At 41.3% G+C, this 18,597-nt stretch overlaps 1 protein-coding gene across 4 annotated transcripts; it reads left to right on the top strand.

Annotated features, from left to right (window-relative positions):
• The first annotated feature begins 35 nt into the window (after window positions 1–35).
• Window positions 36–16,640, top strand: smarca4a (SWI/SNF related BAF chromatin remodeling complex subunit ATPase 4a). Of its 4 annotated transcripts, none has more exons than XM_086055412.1 (34): window positions 36–174; window positions 1,967–2,230; window positions 2,567–2,699; window positions 4,028–4,480; window positions 4,625–4,723; window positions 5,190–5,445; window positions 5,582–5,708; window positions 5,828–6,001; window positions 6,181–6,354; window positions 6,465–6,632; window positions 6,717–6,767; window positions 7,039–7,169; window positions 7,342–7,405; window positions 7,494–7,603; window positions 7,923–8,070; window positions 8,156–8,319; window positions 8,807–8,873; window positions 8,990–9,100; window positions 9,181–9,423; window positions 9,688–9,801; window positions 9,978–10,085; window positions 10,493–10,579; window positions 10,695–10,741; window positions 10,862–11,028; window positions 11,700–11,863; window positions 12,249–12,476; window positions 12,984–13,061; window positions 13,149–13,367; window positions 13,450–13,712; window positions 14,322–14,427; window positions 14,501–14,602; window positions 14,919–15,051; window positions 15,136–15,275; window positions 15,933–16,640. In XM_086055412.1, exons 2-34 carry the CDS (start codon window positions 2,009–2,011, stop codon window positions 15,963–15,965), a joined length of 4,884 nt encoding a protein of 1,627 aa, XP_085911538.1. In that variant the 5' UTR covers window positions 36–174; window positions 1,967–2,008; the 3' UTR covers window positions 15,966–16,640. The 4 variants fall into 4 exon arrangements, with proteins under 4 accessions (XP_085911538.1, XP_085911537.1, XP_085911536.1 ...); XM_086055411.1 differs by having other exon boundaries at window positions 14,319–14,427; XM_086055410.1 differs by having other exon boundaries at window positions 12,249–12,515.
• Window positions 16,641–18,597: the final 1,957 nt, after the last annotated feature.

Below are 18,597 nucleotides of genomic sequence, written 5' to 3'. Positions count from 1 at the left end.
GAGCCGGTGGAAGAGGGCGCTGTTGAGCCGTTATAGGCAGTTCCATTTTACTCATCGAGGAGGGGGGGGGAGGAAAAAAACGCCTGGGTAGGTCGCTCTTTGTTTTCTGGCAGGGAGGAAAACCGAGAGACTTTGTGACCGGCAAGATTTTAAACACCGCTGTTCACCGTTCGTGTAAGTCCAATTCGATGTTGTTGTTGTACTGAGGGGGTGACAGTTGTGAACGACAAGACCGTTCCAGGGTGGATTGGTGTTTGTAGGATGGGTTATGTTTGAGAAAAGACGGACACCGCAGTTAACCGGCGGTGGCGCGACTGCGAGCAATGAATGAAAATTATATTTGGAAATGTGTTGTGAGCGGAGCAGAGACGAGGGTACGGGAGGCGCTTTGGATCAATCAACGAAAGCGGCAAGGGATGCGCCAAACTTTGGCTCGCCGCTGCGTTTAAACAAACAGCTCGTCTCAATATATTTTTCTGTCTAATTGGCCTGAAAAAGCATGGCCGGCTAGGCTAACTCGGCTAACCCGCTAGCTTGTTAGCTCCCGTCATCAAATAACTTGTGTTGTTTTGTTTTGTTTTTAGCGCGAATACTAACGTGTAGGATCTAATTAATCGAAAGCACGGTCGTATGTGACGCCAATGGTTGCATTATTCAAACAGTTAATAATAAACTTAGTGCTATAGACGAACAATTCTATGAATCGACACAAAGTAACGTTTGACAATGAAACAAGCTAGGCCCGGCTGACGTTAGCTTAGCTAAATATGACAATAATTTCGAGATGAATATATACCGTAACGGTTATAAACATGTACGTATAGACAGTGAATTACTAAATAGTTAAAAGTGTGGATTTATCTGTCTCGCGTCTAACGTCTAAACTGTCGCTCAGTATCGCTGAAACCGAACTGACTCTTGTTTAAAGGGAGTTTGACCTACTATGTAAGATATGAAACAAACAATAACATCGTTTTCTTAAGTTATGAGAACGTCGTATTACTTTGGAATATGAGCTATATGTGTTATGCTTTAGAATATTTATTTTTGGTGGGTCAGTTGCCTCCTGGTGTACAATTATAGACGTCTGTGAACAGTGTATGCAGATAACGCACTAGCTTACTTTTTGACATAAGTTGGGTCCTGAGAAAGGTGCCTCTAAAATGTGTGTGTGTGTATATATATATATATATATATATATATATATATATATATATATATATATATAATTTTTTTAATTAATGATAATGTAACGTCTTTGTTTTTTTTATATGAATCACCCCAAAAAAATTACTGGCCTTTTCTATTTTTTTTATGCAAGGTTCCTGTGGATCCTGAAAGTCTTAAAAGGCATTGGATCCATGAATCTAAAAACAAGATCTTAAAATGTCATAAATCACGCTTTTAAAACTCTTAAAAAATGTTAAAACAAGTATTTTTTAATACATTTATTTCAGGCAATATCATTTTACAATGATACACAAAGAATTAAGCAATTACATATCTCATTCCATATTGTAATGAACAGGGAAGTGTTGCAATAAATGCAAATAAAAAAAGAATAATGCCTGAAAATGAGTGGGATATTATGTTTATAAATTGTCTCAAACCTCAAGATGAATAAACATTCTTTAAAAAAAATAATGGCATTCCTCTTGTGTTAATATCATGCAATCACGAATCGTGGAGCGAACAAAACAGTGCTATGCTTTTAATTGTGACTCTTAAGAGTAGATGCATGTCATTTAGAGACTCGAGCAACATTGTAGAACATGGGACATTGGGAACATTGAGAAGTTGGTCTCTAAATTTTATCTCAAATAGAATTAAAAAGTATTGAATTTAACTTGCCTTAAGCTGTGGGAACCCTGTCGTGTCATATTGAAAGAATACAAGAGCATTTTTAATGGGTGTTTAAGACATTCTCTCTTCACTGTTACTTTTTTTATTTTATCGGTTTTCATAGGGGTCCTTGTTGTTGCCTCACATCCCCACTCTCCCCTGAGAGATGGCCACTCCTGACCCCCCAATGGGAGGGACACCTCGGCCCGGTCCCTCCCCAGGCCCAGGGCTATCTCCAGGTGGTATGGTGGGCCCGAGTCCAGGTCCTTCTCCTGGCTCTGCCCATAGTATGATGGGGCCCAGTCCAGGACCTCCTGGATCTGGACACCCACACCCACCACAGGGACCCTCAGGATATCCTCAGGAAAACATGCACCCGATGCACAAAGTACATAAGTTATTTCGCTTTTTCAATTCTTTTGTTTGTTGTTAATATTCAGTCAATATTTTAAAAATTATGATTCGGAAGTCTGTAGCATTTCCAAAAAGCCTTTGCTATTTCACTGTCATCCCAGATTAACATTTGTGGATGTTAAATAAATTGAGTTATGGGTAGATGAATATAAAATATATTCTCCATTGTTGTAATTTTACTTGCTTACAATGCTATAGTTTTTTTTTTAAATACAATACTTTTATTAGGGTACAGTGACCAGAATATAGTTAAGAATAAATCAGTCAGTCTTTTAGTCCACTGTGTAATAGTTGTGTCCCTTCTATTCAGCCAATGGATGCCATGCATGAAAAGGGCATGCCCGACGACCCTCGATACAGTCAAATGAAGGGCATGGGCATGAGACCAGGAGGGCATAGTGGGATGGGGCCTCCTCCAAGCCCCATGGACCAACATTCCCAAGGTATTGCATCACAAGCCCACAAAGGTGTCTGTGAATTCAGCTGACTTTTGACGAACCCTCAATGCAATGGGAGGTTCAACTCTCAGGAGTCTAGATAGAATCAATTGTCTTGAGTGTAATATGCTGCAATCCTTTTGGGGGGGGCTCTTAGTCACAGCGTTGTGCCAAGTTACAGCACATTAAGTAAAATAAAATGGTGCTTTTTTTTTTACTAGTAGGAGACACGGTATTCCATTAGTAGTGATTATAAATTGGATCAAATTCAAGAGGTCACAAAAACATTAATTGGTCTTAGTTGACAGAAAATCAGGAAGGAAAACAAGTTTGGTTAATTGTTTTCAAATTTAAAGATTGTTGTTCTCATAATTTGCTAAATCTATTATCCCATAGCCTTAAATATACACTTTATGGAATTGTTGCATCGAATGAGTGAGACTCACCTGTTCTTTGAAATGTTATGTTGCTTGCAACTCAATGCCGATATTGGTAGCTCACACCTTTGAGCCGATTTCCATGTTGTGATGTAAATAAATAATTGTCCTCTGCATGACTTATGCACTGAACAAAATGGAACTACCCGTGATGAACTACATTAGTGAGGACCACCTGATTCATCTTGTATATCATATGGACTTTGGGGTTTCTAGTTTGACTGAATTGTCAATTTACAATCGGTGGAGTGCGAGATGAGATGGTAAAACGCTTTTGAAATAGGTTTATCCAGTTTACAATCTGTGGAACGGCAAATTAGATGGTAAAAACGTTATGGAAATAGTTTATCCCTGAACACATGCACAGTACATAGTTATAACAGACAAGCCAGTCATCCAGACAGTAAAAGCAAAGGTGAGTGAGTGAGCCAGCGAGACATCAAGAACACATCTAGCCGGTTTTTCCTCTTGTGTTGTAAATTTGGCAGCCTGACCAGATCTCTTACCTGAAGGCAACAAGAGGGCCAGCGTTAATTTTCAGCCAACAAAAATGATAGTTGGTAAACAAGAAGACTGAGAGACAAACTAAAAGGGACACTATTGTTATATTAACGCAATTGTAAATGTGTGAATGGAGATTTATATACAGTATAACATGAAGTACGTAGCTCCTGAGAGAGAAATCTTACAAAGTAATGTCATATTGTTTTGCAAAACAAAGGAAGTGCATCTGTTTTAATCGGTACCACTGCTTTATTTCTACTAATTTAACAATCCAGGTGAAACTTTTTTCTTGTAGGTGTTCTGTCTTATTAGCCAGCTCCTGAACATATCAAATCCCTGGTCCAAAAAAGGGTACTTCAAAGTGAGTCTAATCCCTGCATTCTTGCTCCCAAGGTTATCCCTCTCCGTTGGGAGGCTCAGAGCATGCACCAAGCCCAGTCCCGGCTAATGGCCCTCCGTCTGGCTCCATGATGCCCGGTGGGCCATCTGGTCCAGGGGCTGGCCCAATGGAGGGTACAGGGGACCCTAATCAGGGAATGGGACAGCCAAACCGTGGGGGTCCACCAGGTCCAGGTGGCCCAGGTGGTGCTGTAGGTGGACCGGGGGGTTCAGTTGGACCCACGCCTTTCAACCAGAATCAGTTGCACCAACTCAGGGCTCAGATTATGGCCTACAAGATGCTTGCACGCAGTCAGCCCTTGCCGGACCACTTGCAGATGGCCGTGCAAGGGAAGAGGCCCATGCCAGGGATGCAGCAACAGCCCATGCCCAACATGCCCCCTTCTGCCGGTCCTGTAGGCGGACCGGGGCCAGGACCAGCTCAGGCCAATTACAACAGACCTCATGGTGAGTAGAGGAAAGATGCGAGAAACATTTTATAAGTAATTTTTTTTTTGTTATATGCTGCAGTACCTAAAAGCATTTGCGTTGTAAATGAACAGAGCTTGCCCATTGTTTTGATATTTAACTGTTTGACTTCTATGCTTTCAGGCATGGTTGGTCCCAATATGCCACCCCCTGGACCAGCAGGCGTTCCTCCAGGCATGCAAGGCCAACCTGCCAATGGACCTCCTAAGTCATGGCCTGAAGGTACAGTTTGTATTATTTAGTTAGTTAGTTTTCCCCAGATGGCATCCCAGTAACTTTTTATAAACAGAAACCGTAAGCTCATATGCCTCCGAATCTTTCCACCAGGAATATGTCACGAGCTGCCATGCATATAGTCCATTGTCAAGTACAATTCAGCGGTCTGTTGATAAAAGGGCCTCAAGTGAAAATGCAGTCAATGCTTGGACTTAGTGTTTATGTGTGGTAAATTTTTCTTTGAAATTCATTTGAGTTTTCATTTAGAGGATAAGTATGCTCTGTAGTTCCTGATTCTTGGGGTATTTTCGGCCAAAGTATGTCAGACATTATAAGACCCCTGGCAGCAGTTTCAATTTAAAAAAAAAAATGTTGGGAATCACACTGACCAATTAAAGCAGCCTAGTTACTTCAGATATTTGTGTTTTAACCCTGCCTTGCATACAAATCCCATCTGGTCCCTCTCTTATAGGACCAATGGTGAATGCCGCCGCACCATCCAATCCTCCTCAGAAGTTGATTCCTCCTCAACCCACAGGCAGACCGTCTCCTGCTCCTCCCTCTGTGCCACCTGCTGCCTCACCAGTAATGCCCCCTCAGACGCAGTCTCCAGGTCAGCCTGCACAGCCCCCTCCCATGACGCTTCACCAGAAACAGAATCGCATAACACCTATCCAAAAACCCAGAGGGCTGGACCCAGTGGAAATCCTCCAGGAGAGGGAGTACAGGTGAAAACAGTTGCTCTCTGTTAAACTAAGTGTTTCTTTGCTACGAGACATCATCACATTCACTGTTTTAGAAATTCAATATTTGCGATTACTATACTATATATTCTAAACGGTGTTCCTGTTCCTTGTTTGGCAGGCTACAAGCCCGCATTGCTCACCGTATTCAGGAGCTGGAGAACCTACCTGGCTCCCTTGCTGGTGACCTACGTACCAAAGCGACCATTGAGCTCAAAGCCCTGAGGCTACTTAACTTTCAGAGACAGGTATACATGCTGACGAGCTAAACTTGTTAGACCCTACTTGACTGATAAGCTAAATCCACTTTCATGTTTGTTTTGCATCTAAATATTTTATGTTTTATTTATATTTTGTTCTCCTTCAGCTACGGCAAGAGGTGGTGGTGTGCATGCGTCGCGACACTGCTCTAGAAACTGCTCTTAATGCCAAGGCCTACAAGCGCAGCAAACGCCAGTCTTTGCGTGAGGCCCGAATCACCGAGAAGCTTGAAAAACAACAGAAGATTGAACAAGAACGAAAACGTCGACAGAAACACCAGGTATGCAGTGACCCTCACAGGTGAAGGAAAAAGTCATGTGGAGGCTTTTCCTTTCCATCTTTAGGTGGTGTTCATCCACTGGTGTCTGCTTTACACGTACCATGTTCTAAATCACTTTAAAGGATTGGCAAGAGAATACAGATTAAATCAAAGTTTCCGGTCTTGTCTACCATTCATAGGAATACCTCAACAGCATCCTGCAGCACGCTAAAGACTTTAAGGAGTACCATCGATCCATCTCAGCAAAGATCCAGAAGGCCACCAAAGCGATCGCCACCTACCACGCAAACACTGAGCGTGAGCAGAAGAAAGAAAATGAGCGCATTGAAAAAGAGAGAATGCGGAGGCTGATGGTGCGATGTCTCTCGAAAAAATTTTTGCGTTCAAATAAATACGTATTTACAATGAATTCCAGTGAGTGCATTACCGGTCCATCACCGTATGTAATGTTTTCATCTATCAGGCTGAAGATGAGGAGGGCTATCGTAAACTCATTGACCAGAAGAAAGATAAGCGTCTGGCCTACCTCTTGCAGCAGACAGATGAATATGTGGCCAACCTCACTGAGTTGGTGCGAGCCCACAAAGCTGCACAAGCTCTCAAGGAGAAGAAAAAGAAGAAGAAAAAGAAGGTGATTGTACATTCAGCGTAAATTAAGACGATATGTTTTTGTATAAAGTGTTCATCATTGTTTTGTGTCTTTCAATGATTTCAGAAGCCAGAGCCTGCAGAAGGTGGTGCTGCTGCTCTTGGACCTGATGGAGAGGTGAGATATGACATTGACGATTGAAATCTGTCATCGAAATAGCAATAAGCCATGGTTTAACTCCTCTTGCCTTTAAATAGGATGTGGTTAGATTTGTGACAACCCCTTTTGCTCTGTGTACCTCCTTGATGCCTTATGGCAAACAAACTAATTTGAGACAATCCATGTTCACTTGCATAAATATGCCAATAAATCATGTAATAAGAGCAGTCGGGTTATAATTCGCAGACTACATTTGTACAATTGTGGTACTTTTGTCTTTTTTCCCCAGCCGTTGGATGAGACCAGTCAAATGAGTGACCTCCCAGTGAAGGTCATCCATGTGGACAGTGGGAAAATCTTGACTGGGGTTGATGCACCTAAGGCGGGTCAGCTGGAAACTTGGCTTGAAATGAACCCTGGGTCAGTGCAATGCCCGAAGGCTGCTTCACTTATAAATACATATTATTTGATATACGCTATTGTATTCTGCATATTTGTATTTTGTCATAATGATAAAGTATTTTTGTTTCAAATTATAGACTCCCTAGTGAGAATAAGCTATTTATTTCTTGGGTAATGTGGCTTTTTGTAGGTATGAAGTAGCACCACGTTCAGACAGTGAAGACAGTGGCTCTGAAGAGGAGGAGGAAGAAGAGGTACGCTACCCAAGTTATTCTTCTTAACCACAGCAGATTGGTGCTTTATTTTGCTTTCCCTGACCTCATCTCACACTTTTGTGTGAAGGACGAGGATGAGAAACATCATTCTTCTGCATCTCAGAATGAGGAGAAAAAGAAGATCCCAGACCCAGACAGCGAAGACGTATCTGAAGTGGATGTTCGGCACATCATCGAGTAAGACACCATCATTACCCTTGGAAATGTCTCCTTCACAAATTACAATAGAAGTCCAAATCAAATGTCTGATAGTCCGTCTTAATCTTGCTGTGGTAGGCTAATTATTGGAGGCCAAAACTAAATCATATGCCATTCAAAAAATGTAGTGAATTTTTGAATAAATTGCTTTACGTTTCTGTATGCACAATTGGCCACTGCAGTCTGCATCCCAAACATCTATACTACCCGGTGAAGCACACCAATTTGATTACATACATTTCATACAATTCTACCTTTCATTCTACCTCATGACTAACTTGGTTTTTATTTGCCTAAGGCATGCCAAGCAGGATGTGGATGATGAGTACGGAAGTGCATCTTTCAACCGAGGCCTGCAGTCCTACTATGCTGTGGCTCATGCAGTCACTGAGAAAGTGGACAGGCAGTCAACACTGTTGGTCAACGGGCAGCTCAAACAATACCAGGTACACAATCAAGTGTTGAAAAAAAAACAAATGAGCTAATTTCTTTCATTGACAGAATAAGCCTGACTTACCGTTTGATATCTAGATCAAAGGGCTAGAGTGGCTGGTGTCACTTTACAACAACAACTTGAATGGCATCCTGGCTGATGAGATGGGTCTGGGGAAAACTATCCAGACCATTGCCCTGATTACCTACCTCATGGAATACAAGCGCATAAATGGGCCTTTCCTCATCATCGTACCACTCTCGTGAGTCCAGAAATTGTCATTGTTGATCATTGCAATGATGTGTATTTACCAGGGATGTCACTATATCCAATCCAAACGTCACGATACGATAATATCACAATATGAACCTCGCGATGTGATAATTAAGACAATATTGTGGGGAGGTTGGCAATATATGTAAAGCTTGCGATACTGTATAAAAGATCCCCGTGTTATACATTTTTAAAAAAGGAGCTCAAATACAATACAATTGTATTTATATCGCACATTTCACAACAGCTACAGCTGTAACAAAGCACTTTACATACAACAACAAAATAGCCATAATGCAACAAGTGAAATCAATAATTTAACACAAAACACTATATACAATAGACACCGGAAAAATAGCCGAATATTTGTCAGTCTCTGGTCATATCAAAAGCCAACGAGTTGTAATTTTAATACACTTATCAATTCACCAGGAGTCAGCATCATTCCTAATCCAAACTTCTATATTGCTTCATAGAACACTGTCGAACTGGGTGTATGAGTTTGATAAGTGGGCGCCATCTGTTGTGAAGGTCTCCTACAAGGTCAGTTTTTCAATGATTTTATCAAGCTCCAATGGTGACATACCATTCACACTACATGTGTAAATATCAGCTCATTAGGACTTCTTAGCAAAAAAAAATTCTGCTAATTTTTTCAGGGCTCTCCAGCTGCTCGTCGTGCATTCGTTCCCATCTTGCGCAGTGGCAAATTCAATGTGCTGCTCACCACATACGAGTACATCATCAAAGATAAGCAGGTGCTAGCAAAGGTATGTGTCCATTGTCAAGTCGAAACCATGAACTTTGAACTTGGCTTCATTTGTTACAATTCTATAATGTCCTCCAAAAGCTTCGTTGGAAGTATATGATAGTGGATGAGGGCCATCGAATGAAGAACCACCACTGTAAGCTGACCCAGGTGTTGAACACGCACTACCTGGCCCCGCGGCGGTTGCTGCTCACAGGCACCCCTCTGCAGAACAAGCTCCCTGAGCTCTGGGCCCTACTTAACTTCCTCCTGCCCACCATTTTCAAGAGCTGCAGCACCTTTGAACAGTGGTTCAACGCCCCATTCGCTATGACTGGAGAGAAAGTAAGCATTTTTTTTTTTTAGACATTATTGTAGATTATAGATTGTAGTACTTTGCAGAAAATGGAGAAGCATTCAAACTGATACTCCTTTTAGGCGCATTGTAAATTGACCTGCTGTATGCACTATCCAGTGACCTCAACTGTGTGTCAACAAAGAGGCTTGACAGATTGATATTGTACACTTAAATAACCACTGAATCCATCTTTCGTTATTTTGAAAAAGTCTCATCATCCTCCCGTCCCTACACCCTGTTTCACCCTCAAGGTTGACCTCAATGAAGAAGAGACCATTCTCATCATTCGACGTCTACACAAGGTGCTGCGGCCTTTCTTACTTCGTCGGCTCAAAAAGGAGGTCGAGGCCCAGCTGCCAGAGAAGGTTTGGCTCCTTCCGTTTGTTAATAAAATGGCCGTTGAGTGAATAGAAAAACGTTTTCCGCCCACGCATGTTATTTCACAGTGTTTTAAATTAGAATGAAAGCATTTCTCTGGCTCTCACACACTGAAGTTGAAGTTCCCTGATTAAAATTTAACCCTTTTGTTTTGTGTTCCTAGGTGGAGTATGTGATCAAATGTGACATGTCCGCCCTTCAGAGAGTGTTGTATAGACACATGCAGGCAAAGGGGGTCTTGCTCACAGATGGATCAGAGAAAGATAAGAAGGTAAATAAACGAAAGTGATTTTAAATACAATGGCGGAAACTAGGGCTGCATAATATATCGAAAAAATATCGATATTGCTCTAATGGCCAATGCAATATGCATATCGCAAAGACATGCAATCATTTTCTTTTGGAATTGTATGCTTTTATCTGTATTCGACTAGTCAAATGCAAACTTAAATGCGCATCGCCACCCAATAGTTGGACATTATTTAAGGGAATTACAATTAATTTGCTAAGAACACATTGAGCTTGCTTATTTTTCCGCATGGAAAAAATGTTCTTCTTTCATTAGATAATAGAAATGTCATTTCTTTAGGTACATGTTAAACATTGCGGTATCGATACCGCTATAGTCTAAAAAATGGCAGTTGACAGCTGTATGCCCCATTGTTTTCCTCCATCCAGGGTAAAGGTGGCACAAAGACTCTGATGAACACGATTATGCAGCTGAGAAAGATTTGCAATCACCCCTACATGTTCCAACACATTGAGGTACAATTTTGGAGGGGATGGGGGGGGGGTAAATTTAATGTGAGATTGCTGTAGAAATAATTTACAGATGAATACATGTGATGAAGATAAAATGATAAATGATCTGTTTTTACAGGAGTCTTTCTCTGAACATCTGGGTTATTCTGGCGGAATAGTGAGTGGGTAGGTATAACATAAACTGGGCTTTTACTTTATCTACATGCCGGCATTGTGGTCCTTTAGAAATACTGTGTCAACCACATTGCCGCATTGTTGATTATAATCTTCTGTCTGTATGTCCAGTCCTGACTTGTACCGCTCCTCTGGGAAATTTGAGCTGCTGGATCGTATCCTGCCCAAGCTAAGGGCCACCAACCACAAAGTGCTCCTCTTCTGTCAAATGACCTCACTTATGACCATCATGGAAGACTACTTTGCTTACCGCAACTTCAAGTACCTGCGCCTAGATGGTGAGACACTCTTTTCTTTAACAACAAAGAAAATGGGTCACAACGCATTTATAATGGTTGACTACCAAAGTGCAAATGTTGTTCTTCCATTTTATCTATTTAGCTACGAATGTTATCAAAGCCTAAAATCTATCTCAGTATCATTTAAAACATGGCACATAAGTTTATCAGGTATTTTTTCATTCATCATCATCAATATAGATGCTTCTAATATAGAACATATATATATGGAGAGCATGCAGAAGCAAGAAATTAAAACTCAGTGTAACTATGAAAAGTGTTAACGTTTCAAGTAAAGAAGTAATCAGTTATGTAATTACTTTGAATGGCCCACTATTTTTCACATTATCCCTGCTGACTGTTGGGCTAGCGTTGGGGTACACCCTGGATTGGTCGGAAGTCAATCGCATGACACATAAACACCTATTCACACCCCAGGACAATTTAGAGTCTTCAAATAACATGAATGTTTTGTGAATTTGGGAGAAGGTATCTATCTTAAAAAAAAAACACAAGCACAGGTGCAGCTCCACAAAAGAAGTTGCTAACCAAACCCAGAACCTGTTGACTGTGAGGCATTTCTGCCCCAATTCCAAACTGAGCATGTTAAATTTAGAAATGCTAGTCCTCTACGCTATATCAAAGTTTTTTTTTGAATGTCCTTTTCTTAGGGACCACAAAGGCAGAGGACCGTGGGATGCTGTTGAAAACCTTCAATGACCCAGCTTCTGAGTACTTTGTGTTTCTGCTCAGTACCCGAGCAGGAGGCTTGGGACTCAACCTGCAGTCTGCTGACACTGTTGTGATCTTTGACAGTGACTGGAACCCCCATCAGGTAATGTCCGATCAATTTTGTTGGGTTGTTAATAGTACTGATATATGACTGAAAACAAGCGGTCTTGAAGTTGATTGAAGTTGAAAAAAAATTCTGTGGGTGGCAAGAAGTACTTTTTTGTGGCCTGTAGCATATGGCATAAAAATGACAGTATTTGATGAAAAGAAAATGCTGCCTACAATCAATGGTGGTGCCATTGTGATTGCGTGGCACTGCTTTCCTGAATGCTTGTTTTCACTTCTTGCTGCCAATAGTTGCACAAGCATTTACTAGGTTCAGGGGGAATTTACTTTTTGACATAGACCCAGATATGTTTGGATTGTTTTCCCTTAAATGCTTTTTCATGGCACTGTTGAAACCTGCTAATTTTCCATTTATTTTGCAGGACCTGCAAGCCCAGGACAGGGCCCATCGTATCGGTCAGCAGAATGAGGTGCGCGTGCTTCGGCTCTGCACTGTCAACAGCGTGGAGGAGAAGATTCTTGCGGCAGCCAAGTACAAACTGAACGTGGACCAGAAGGTCATCCAGGCGGGCATGTTTGACCAGAAGTCATCAGGCTGTGAGCGTCGGGCCTTCTTACAGGCCATTCTGGAGCACGAGGAACAGGACGAGGTCGGGGCTCGTGGAGGCTGCCGCACTAGGGGGGCGTGGGTGGGTGTGATCAGAACATTCCCACATTGCCCACCCACCCACATCTGCCTGTGCGCTGTTCCCACATCTTCATTCTCTCCTTCGTTTTTTTTCTTCCCCCTATTTCTCTTCCTCTTTTTTCAGGATTTCATCAATCTGGACTCTTCCTTTTCTCTTTTGTATTTCTGCTTCTTCACTGATGTTTAATATAATAGTTAATACAACACTTGATCTTCTACATTTTTCCCCTCTTTCTGCTGTCCCTTAATTTTTGTTTGGCTTATTTCAAAAATAAATTTTTCGAATTGCATTAATTGGCCCAAACACACTACATGCAATTGTCAATGCTTTCTCAATATAACAACAGGCGCTTAAGGATTTTTTTCTCCTTTGCAGAAGTTAATCTCTAGATGAGAGAGGTGGCTTTGAGGTACCCCAATATTCTCACCCGTTTCCTTGTCTCACTCCCACTGTCTCATCTCTCTGCAGGAGGAAGACGAAGTGCCTGATGATGAGACAGTCAATCAGATGATTGCCAGAAGTGAAGAAGAGTTTGAACAGTTCATGGTTAATCTCACTCCACTTTCAGTCAAGGGATAGATTATCATTGAGTAATCTAAGTGCACTAAACATCTGCGTTGCTGTCGTGTTCAGCGCATGGATCTCGACAGACGCCGTGAGGACGCCCGCAACCCCAAGAGAAAACCTCGTCTGATGGAAGAGGATGATCTCCCCAGCTGGATTTTGAAAGATGATGCTGAGGTTGAGAGGCTTACCTGCGAGGAAGAAGAGGAGAAGATGTTTGGCCGAGGATCCCGCCAGCGGAAGGAGGTGGACTACAGCGACTCACTCACTGAGAAACAGTGGTTGAAGGTCTGTCACGATGAAACGGGTATTTCAAACAACAGCTGCGCTTTTGTCCCGCTTCAACTCGCTCATCTTCTCTTTTCAATAGGCCATAGAGGAGGGAAATCTGGAAGACATCGAGGAGGAAGTGCGCCATAAAAAAACAACCAGAAAGCGCAAGCGTGACCGCGACCATGACGGCGGGCCCGCTACACCGAGCTCCAGCAGCGGGCGAGGACGAGACAAGGACGACGACGTGAAGAAAGCAAAGAAACGTGGTCGGCCACCTGCTGAGAAACTCTCTCCTAACCCTCTGTCCCTCACCAAGAAGATGAAGAAGATAGTTGATGCCGTCATCAAATACAAGGATGGGTGAGCTCACTCAATTTTGGGGTTGGCAAACAACTCATATGACAACAATTTTATTTTGGGATTTAGGCTATGTTTACACTATGGTCACGGCGGTCTGGTTTCTGGCCACTGTGTATAAAACGTGTATGTGCTGAGACAACACACGGGGGTGGAATGTATTTATTGCTGCAGGCCGTGGTTGCCCAATGAGACTTTTAAACCGTCAAAACGTTTGCTACAGCACTTTGGGTGCGATGAGAGAGTAATACCGTAAACGGGGTGTATGCAACTAGTCCTGAGAGTATGAAATAGGATGCAATACATCTCGGTGGGACTGGAAACATATTTATTGCCCGGCATTTCACACTTGATGCAGCGCTAAGCCACAGGTTTAACCCTTTTCGGGACAGTGGTCACCACAGTGGACAGCTATTCAAAATTTACTCTCTCCTACGTGAGCAAAATCCCAATGTAGGTTAACATAATTCTTGAATGAAATTAATTTACCTTCATTGCTGTCGGGCTGGTGTAGAGGTTTGCTGACAAGTTTGCTAAGTGCATGTGAAGCAATGTGAATATAGCCTTAGTTGTCAGTACTAATTGATGCACATTCTTTTATCACCTCAGTAGTAATGGACGACAGCTGAGTGAGGTCTTCATCCAGCTGCCTTCCCGCAAGGAGCTTCCAGAGTACTATGAGCTTATCCGCAAACCAGTCGACTTCAGGAAGATCAAGGTCTGTGCTCTGATGTGTTAATTTCATTTTCTCATGCCAATCCATATCTGACTTTCACTGCTCCTTCTATCAGGAGAGGATCCGCAGCCATAAGTACCGCAGCTTGAATGACCTTGAGAAGGATGTGATGCTCTTGTGTCAGAACGCTCAGACTTTTAACCTCGAAGGATCTCTGGTTGGTGTCAACTTCAGCTCCTTTTTACAAATACGAGGTGTCTTTACTATGAGTGCCCCAACTTGCGGGTTTTTTTCCAGTGTAGCTACCTAAAATTTGGTGAGGTGTAAAAAATAAATAAATATTTAAAAAAGAGAGAGAGAGCAACAGTTGCCCATGCACTTCAAGCAGTTCATTGAATGGGAAAACAGTCTTAATGCATAATAAATGAAAACACAGACGTGCACATTAATGTAACTAATCAAGTCAAGGGCACTAATGTATATTTTAAATGCACAGGTCTGGACTAACTTTTCCCCTTTCTTTAAACCATCAGATCTACGAAGACTCCATTGTGCTTCAGTCAGTATTCACCAGTGTAAGACAGAAGATTGAGAAGGAGGAAGACAGTGAAGGAGAGGAGAGCGAAGAAGAAGAGGAAGAGCTTGACGAAGGTTCTGAGTCTGAATGTAAGGATCATGAACAGAAAATGCTTTGTACAAAATGATGTTTACAAATGCTCCGAGGTCATGACAAGATGTGCTCCCTCCCAGCCCGTTCTGTTAAGGTGAAGATTAAACTGAGCCGAAAAGAAAAGGGGGATCGTAGTGGGAAAGGACAGCGACGGAGGGGCCGTGGCATGCGAGCTAAACCCGTGGTGAGCGACGACGACAGTGAGGATGAACAGGAAGAGGTGAGAGATGTTCATGTACAACTGCAACGTACCGCGGACAAAAACCAAAGGTTGACCTCTCACTTAAGTAGTGCTTTGATAAACAAGGAATTCAGGACAGTATGTGGAACCGGCGCATTGACACAGCAGCGTTAACCTACAGAAAGGTTTTACTTTTTAGTTTAAAATGGCTTACTTAAACTTCCAGTTTCCTCGTCGTACCTAAAGGTAGAATCAAGCTGAGACTTCCAATCACCCTTCGGTATGCAAATGAGCCAGTGTTGTTAGTTAGACATTGTAAAAGGTGCTGGAGCACAATGCCCCCTCGGTCACTCAATCTCTGTTTTCTCCCAGAGGTGTTTGATGGACTTGATTGCAGGGTTCTCAAATTCTTCTATTTCAAACTCATGCAAGCATGCCTCTATGGATCTTGTTTTGAGTGTTGGGTCCAGTCATAATGGAACAGAAAATTGCCAAACTTTCTAAACCTATTCCATGCCAATGTAGAATTGTATGAAAAGCCTTGCTTTGCTGGAGAATGAATAGTGAACTACTGAATTGCTGAAGAAGTGTGTCCTGAAGCATTTCTGGTGTCTGTGTTCTTTACAGCATTTAATGTAGCTCCTCATTTAAAAATAATAATAATAATTTGTGATTTTTTTTTTTTTCTTTTTTCAGGAGCATTCGGCCAGCGGCAGCGAAGAGGACTGAACCTGAAACACTCCTAAATGGACCAATGGCCTAATGAGCTGCTTGACTGGAACTTAGATATTTTTTCTTTAGGTACAGCAGGGAGAAAGACGTTCATTGGGAAAGCCTAGTTTGACCTAGATCTGATTTTTTTTTTTTTTTTTTTTAGTCAGACTGTTGTATTCTCATCAAAGTGTATCATTAATTAAAAAGCAAAAAAAAACAAAAAAACAAGTGAATATGAACGTATGATATGAACTATCCACTTCCATATTTAAACATTTTTTTCTTATCAGTAGCGTGGCTTTTTTTTCGTACCTTTTTTTTTCCTCCTCAAATGGAAGATTGACAGATCCTGAGTTAAAAGACTGATTGATCATGGGCCATATAGACAGCAGGGTTGTTTTTTTTTTTAATTCATTAGTTTGTCATCCTTTTGATAAGTGAACCAAGAGTCACTGTATTCCCTGAAATTCCCTTTTGAATGCATGTTGCGCGTCTATGGAAATGCACCTGGATGTGTCTTTTGTTATTATCTTTGTGTAATTTAAGACTACAAGCGGGATCATGGTACGGCCCACCCGCAGCCCCTCCCTCTCAGGTTGTGTATGTAAACAGGGAGGGAGGGACGGGACCATTTTCTCGTGTCGGTGTCACTGGATTCCAAAAATTACAATAAAGGCTTCTCGTAATAAATATGCCAGCTGCTTTTTATTTATTTTATTTTTACCACTAGGTGGCATACTAACCACATGACTTTCATCATTTCACCAATAACAGTTGGAAGCTTGTTACATTAACTCACCTCACTGCCATTGACATATTTATTTGTCTTCACAGTCCAGCCATTCAATCCCAGGGACTTTATATTTTTTTCAAACGTTAGGGTAAAAGAGGGTCTGAAAATGTCTGGCAGTGATTGAGTTTTAATAACCTGCTATGAGATTTTCATTTGTTGAACTGGTACGATGCCAAATAATGCAATGATTTAATTTGAGTTTTATATTACATTTTTAGTTCATTTCAGTCCCCTTTTTACCATTTCACCATGTATCACTTTCATTTAGCTCTCATGTTCGATTTAAAAAAGAAAAAATATATTTATTTTCTTTTCTTTTTTTTAAACAGCGTATACAGTGAATCAGTGGTCTCCAACCTTTTTGAAACAGCTACTTAGGTGCTGATAAATACGAATGGCTAGGGGCTAGTTTCATAGGGGCTTCTAAAAAAACAAATTTGCTCAAAATTCCCTTTTAACATTTACAATTAACGTTACTCTGTAAATCATTTCTGTGATCGTGCTATTTAAATATCTTGATAACTTTTCAAATCTTTTAACTCGATTCGACTTTTAGTATTTAAAAAAAAAACATCTGCAGCTGGAACAAAATGCTAGCTGCGCATAAGATTGAACATAAAACCCAATATTTCCTATAACTGCCTTATATTTGCATTTGAATGAAATAAAGGCGGTCAAGAAGGTTTATTACTTCTTGTTGCATAGTCTACATGTTGCATGAAGTTGTTTATCAAATGAGAGAAATGAAAACAATTGAAATGACCATTAATAATGTGTTTTCTGTTATGCTAGCATGGATTATAGTACCGGTAAATCTATTGACCACATTAGCCGAGGTGACAAAATCACCTCATGAGAGGATTTGTCCAACAATCTTCACTGCCAGTGAAGTTGATCTATGATCTATTTGTACAGCTGCGCTTTTCATTATGGCAGCAGCAAACTTTGACATTGAGTCTTTACCTTGCTGCTTCTTTGTTGACATTTCCCGTCGCCAACTCTCATTCTTATCTTTTTCAAGTTCAAGGTGATGACCAAAGGAAATATTCACTATAAACTGCCACTCCCAATCCACCAGCAATCTGCACCATGCAACGGCAGTTTTCAAATGAGTAAATATCAAATAAGATCAACCATGCATTATTTAGTTGTCAAAGAAAATTTCTGTTTTTACGTAAGAACCAATTTCATTCATACTTAAATAACCCATACTTTGAATCTTTATTGCTCAAAATCTTATCAGTAACTTCCAGAAAACTGTATTGTATATTCTCAGCGCCCTTTAATGTATGCCAGAAAAATCACGTACACAGCTGTGGAGCCTTTTCTGCATTGCAGAAGATCTAACCTCCCTTCTCCTTGATTGCTACTCTTACCTCTTGGCCGCCCACCCACATGTATAAAGAAGGGAAGCCAAGTCAAAGCAAGACAGAGATCACAGCAAGATAACGGCCCATCATTGCTAAACTTTCATTACAAGAGGTCAGTAATGTGTTTTGATCAACATTAATAGCTATTTCTCCCTAAGCCTCTTATGTATCTGGAATTGAGCTCGATACTTAATAATCATCATCAATGTTTTTTGCCTGAACATGTACAACCTTTGAAATCAGACACTGATTTTATACTGACGTCTTCCTTTTATGACTTTGTTGCTGAAGCTGCAGCAGACATTATCAAACCACAAAACTGTTCAATGAAGCAAAAAAAGAAGAAAAACAGGCTGAGCTGCAACGAGGGGAACCTGAATGAACCTTCAGGGAATAAGGAGGCAGGTAAATTCAACGTGTGTAAACAGGCTGCTTGAAACTGACTGTGTGACATGGGAGCAAACATACAGGAAGGACCAGAAAA

Source organism: Filicampus tigris, chromosome 16, assembly GCF_054856515.1.
Source record: "Filicampus tigris isolate MCC_2025a chromosome 16, RoL_Ftig_1.0, whole genome shotgun sequence".
Classification (NCBI taxonomy): Eukaryota; Metazoa; Chordata; class Actinopteri; order Syngnathiformes; family Syngnathidae; genus Filicampus; species Filicampus tigris.
Note: the sequence above shows the minus strand (reverse complement) of the source record. Positions and strands in the feature narration are given on the sequence as shown.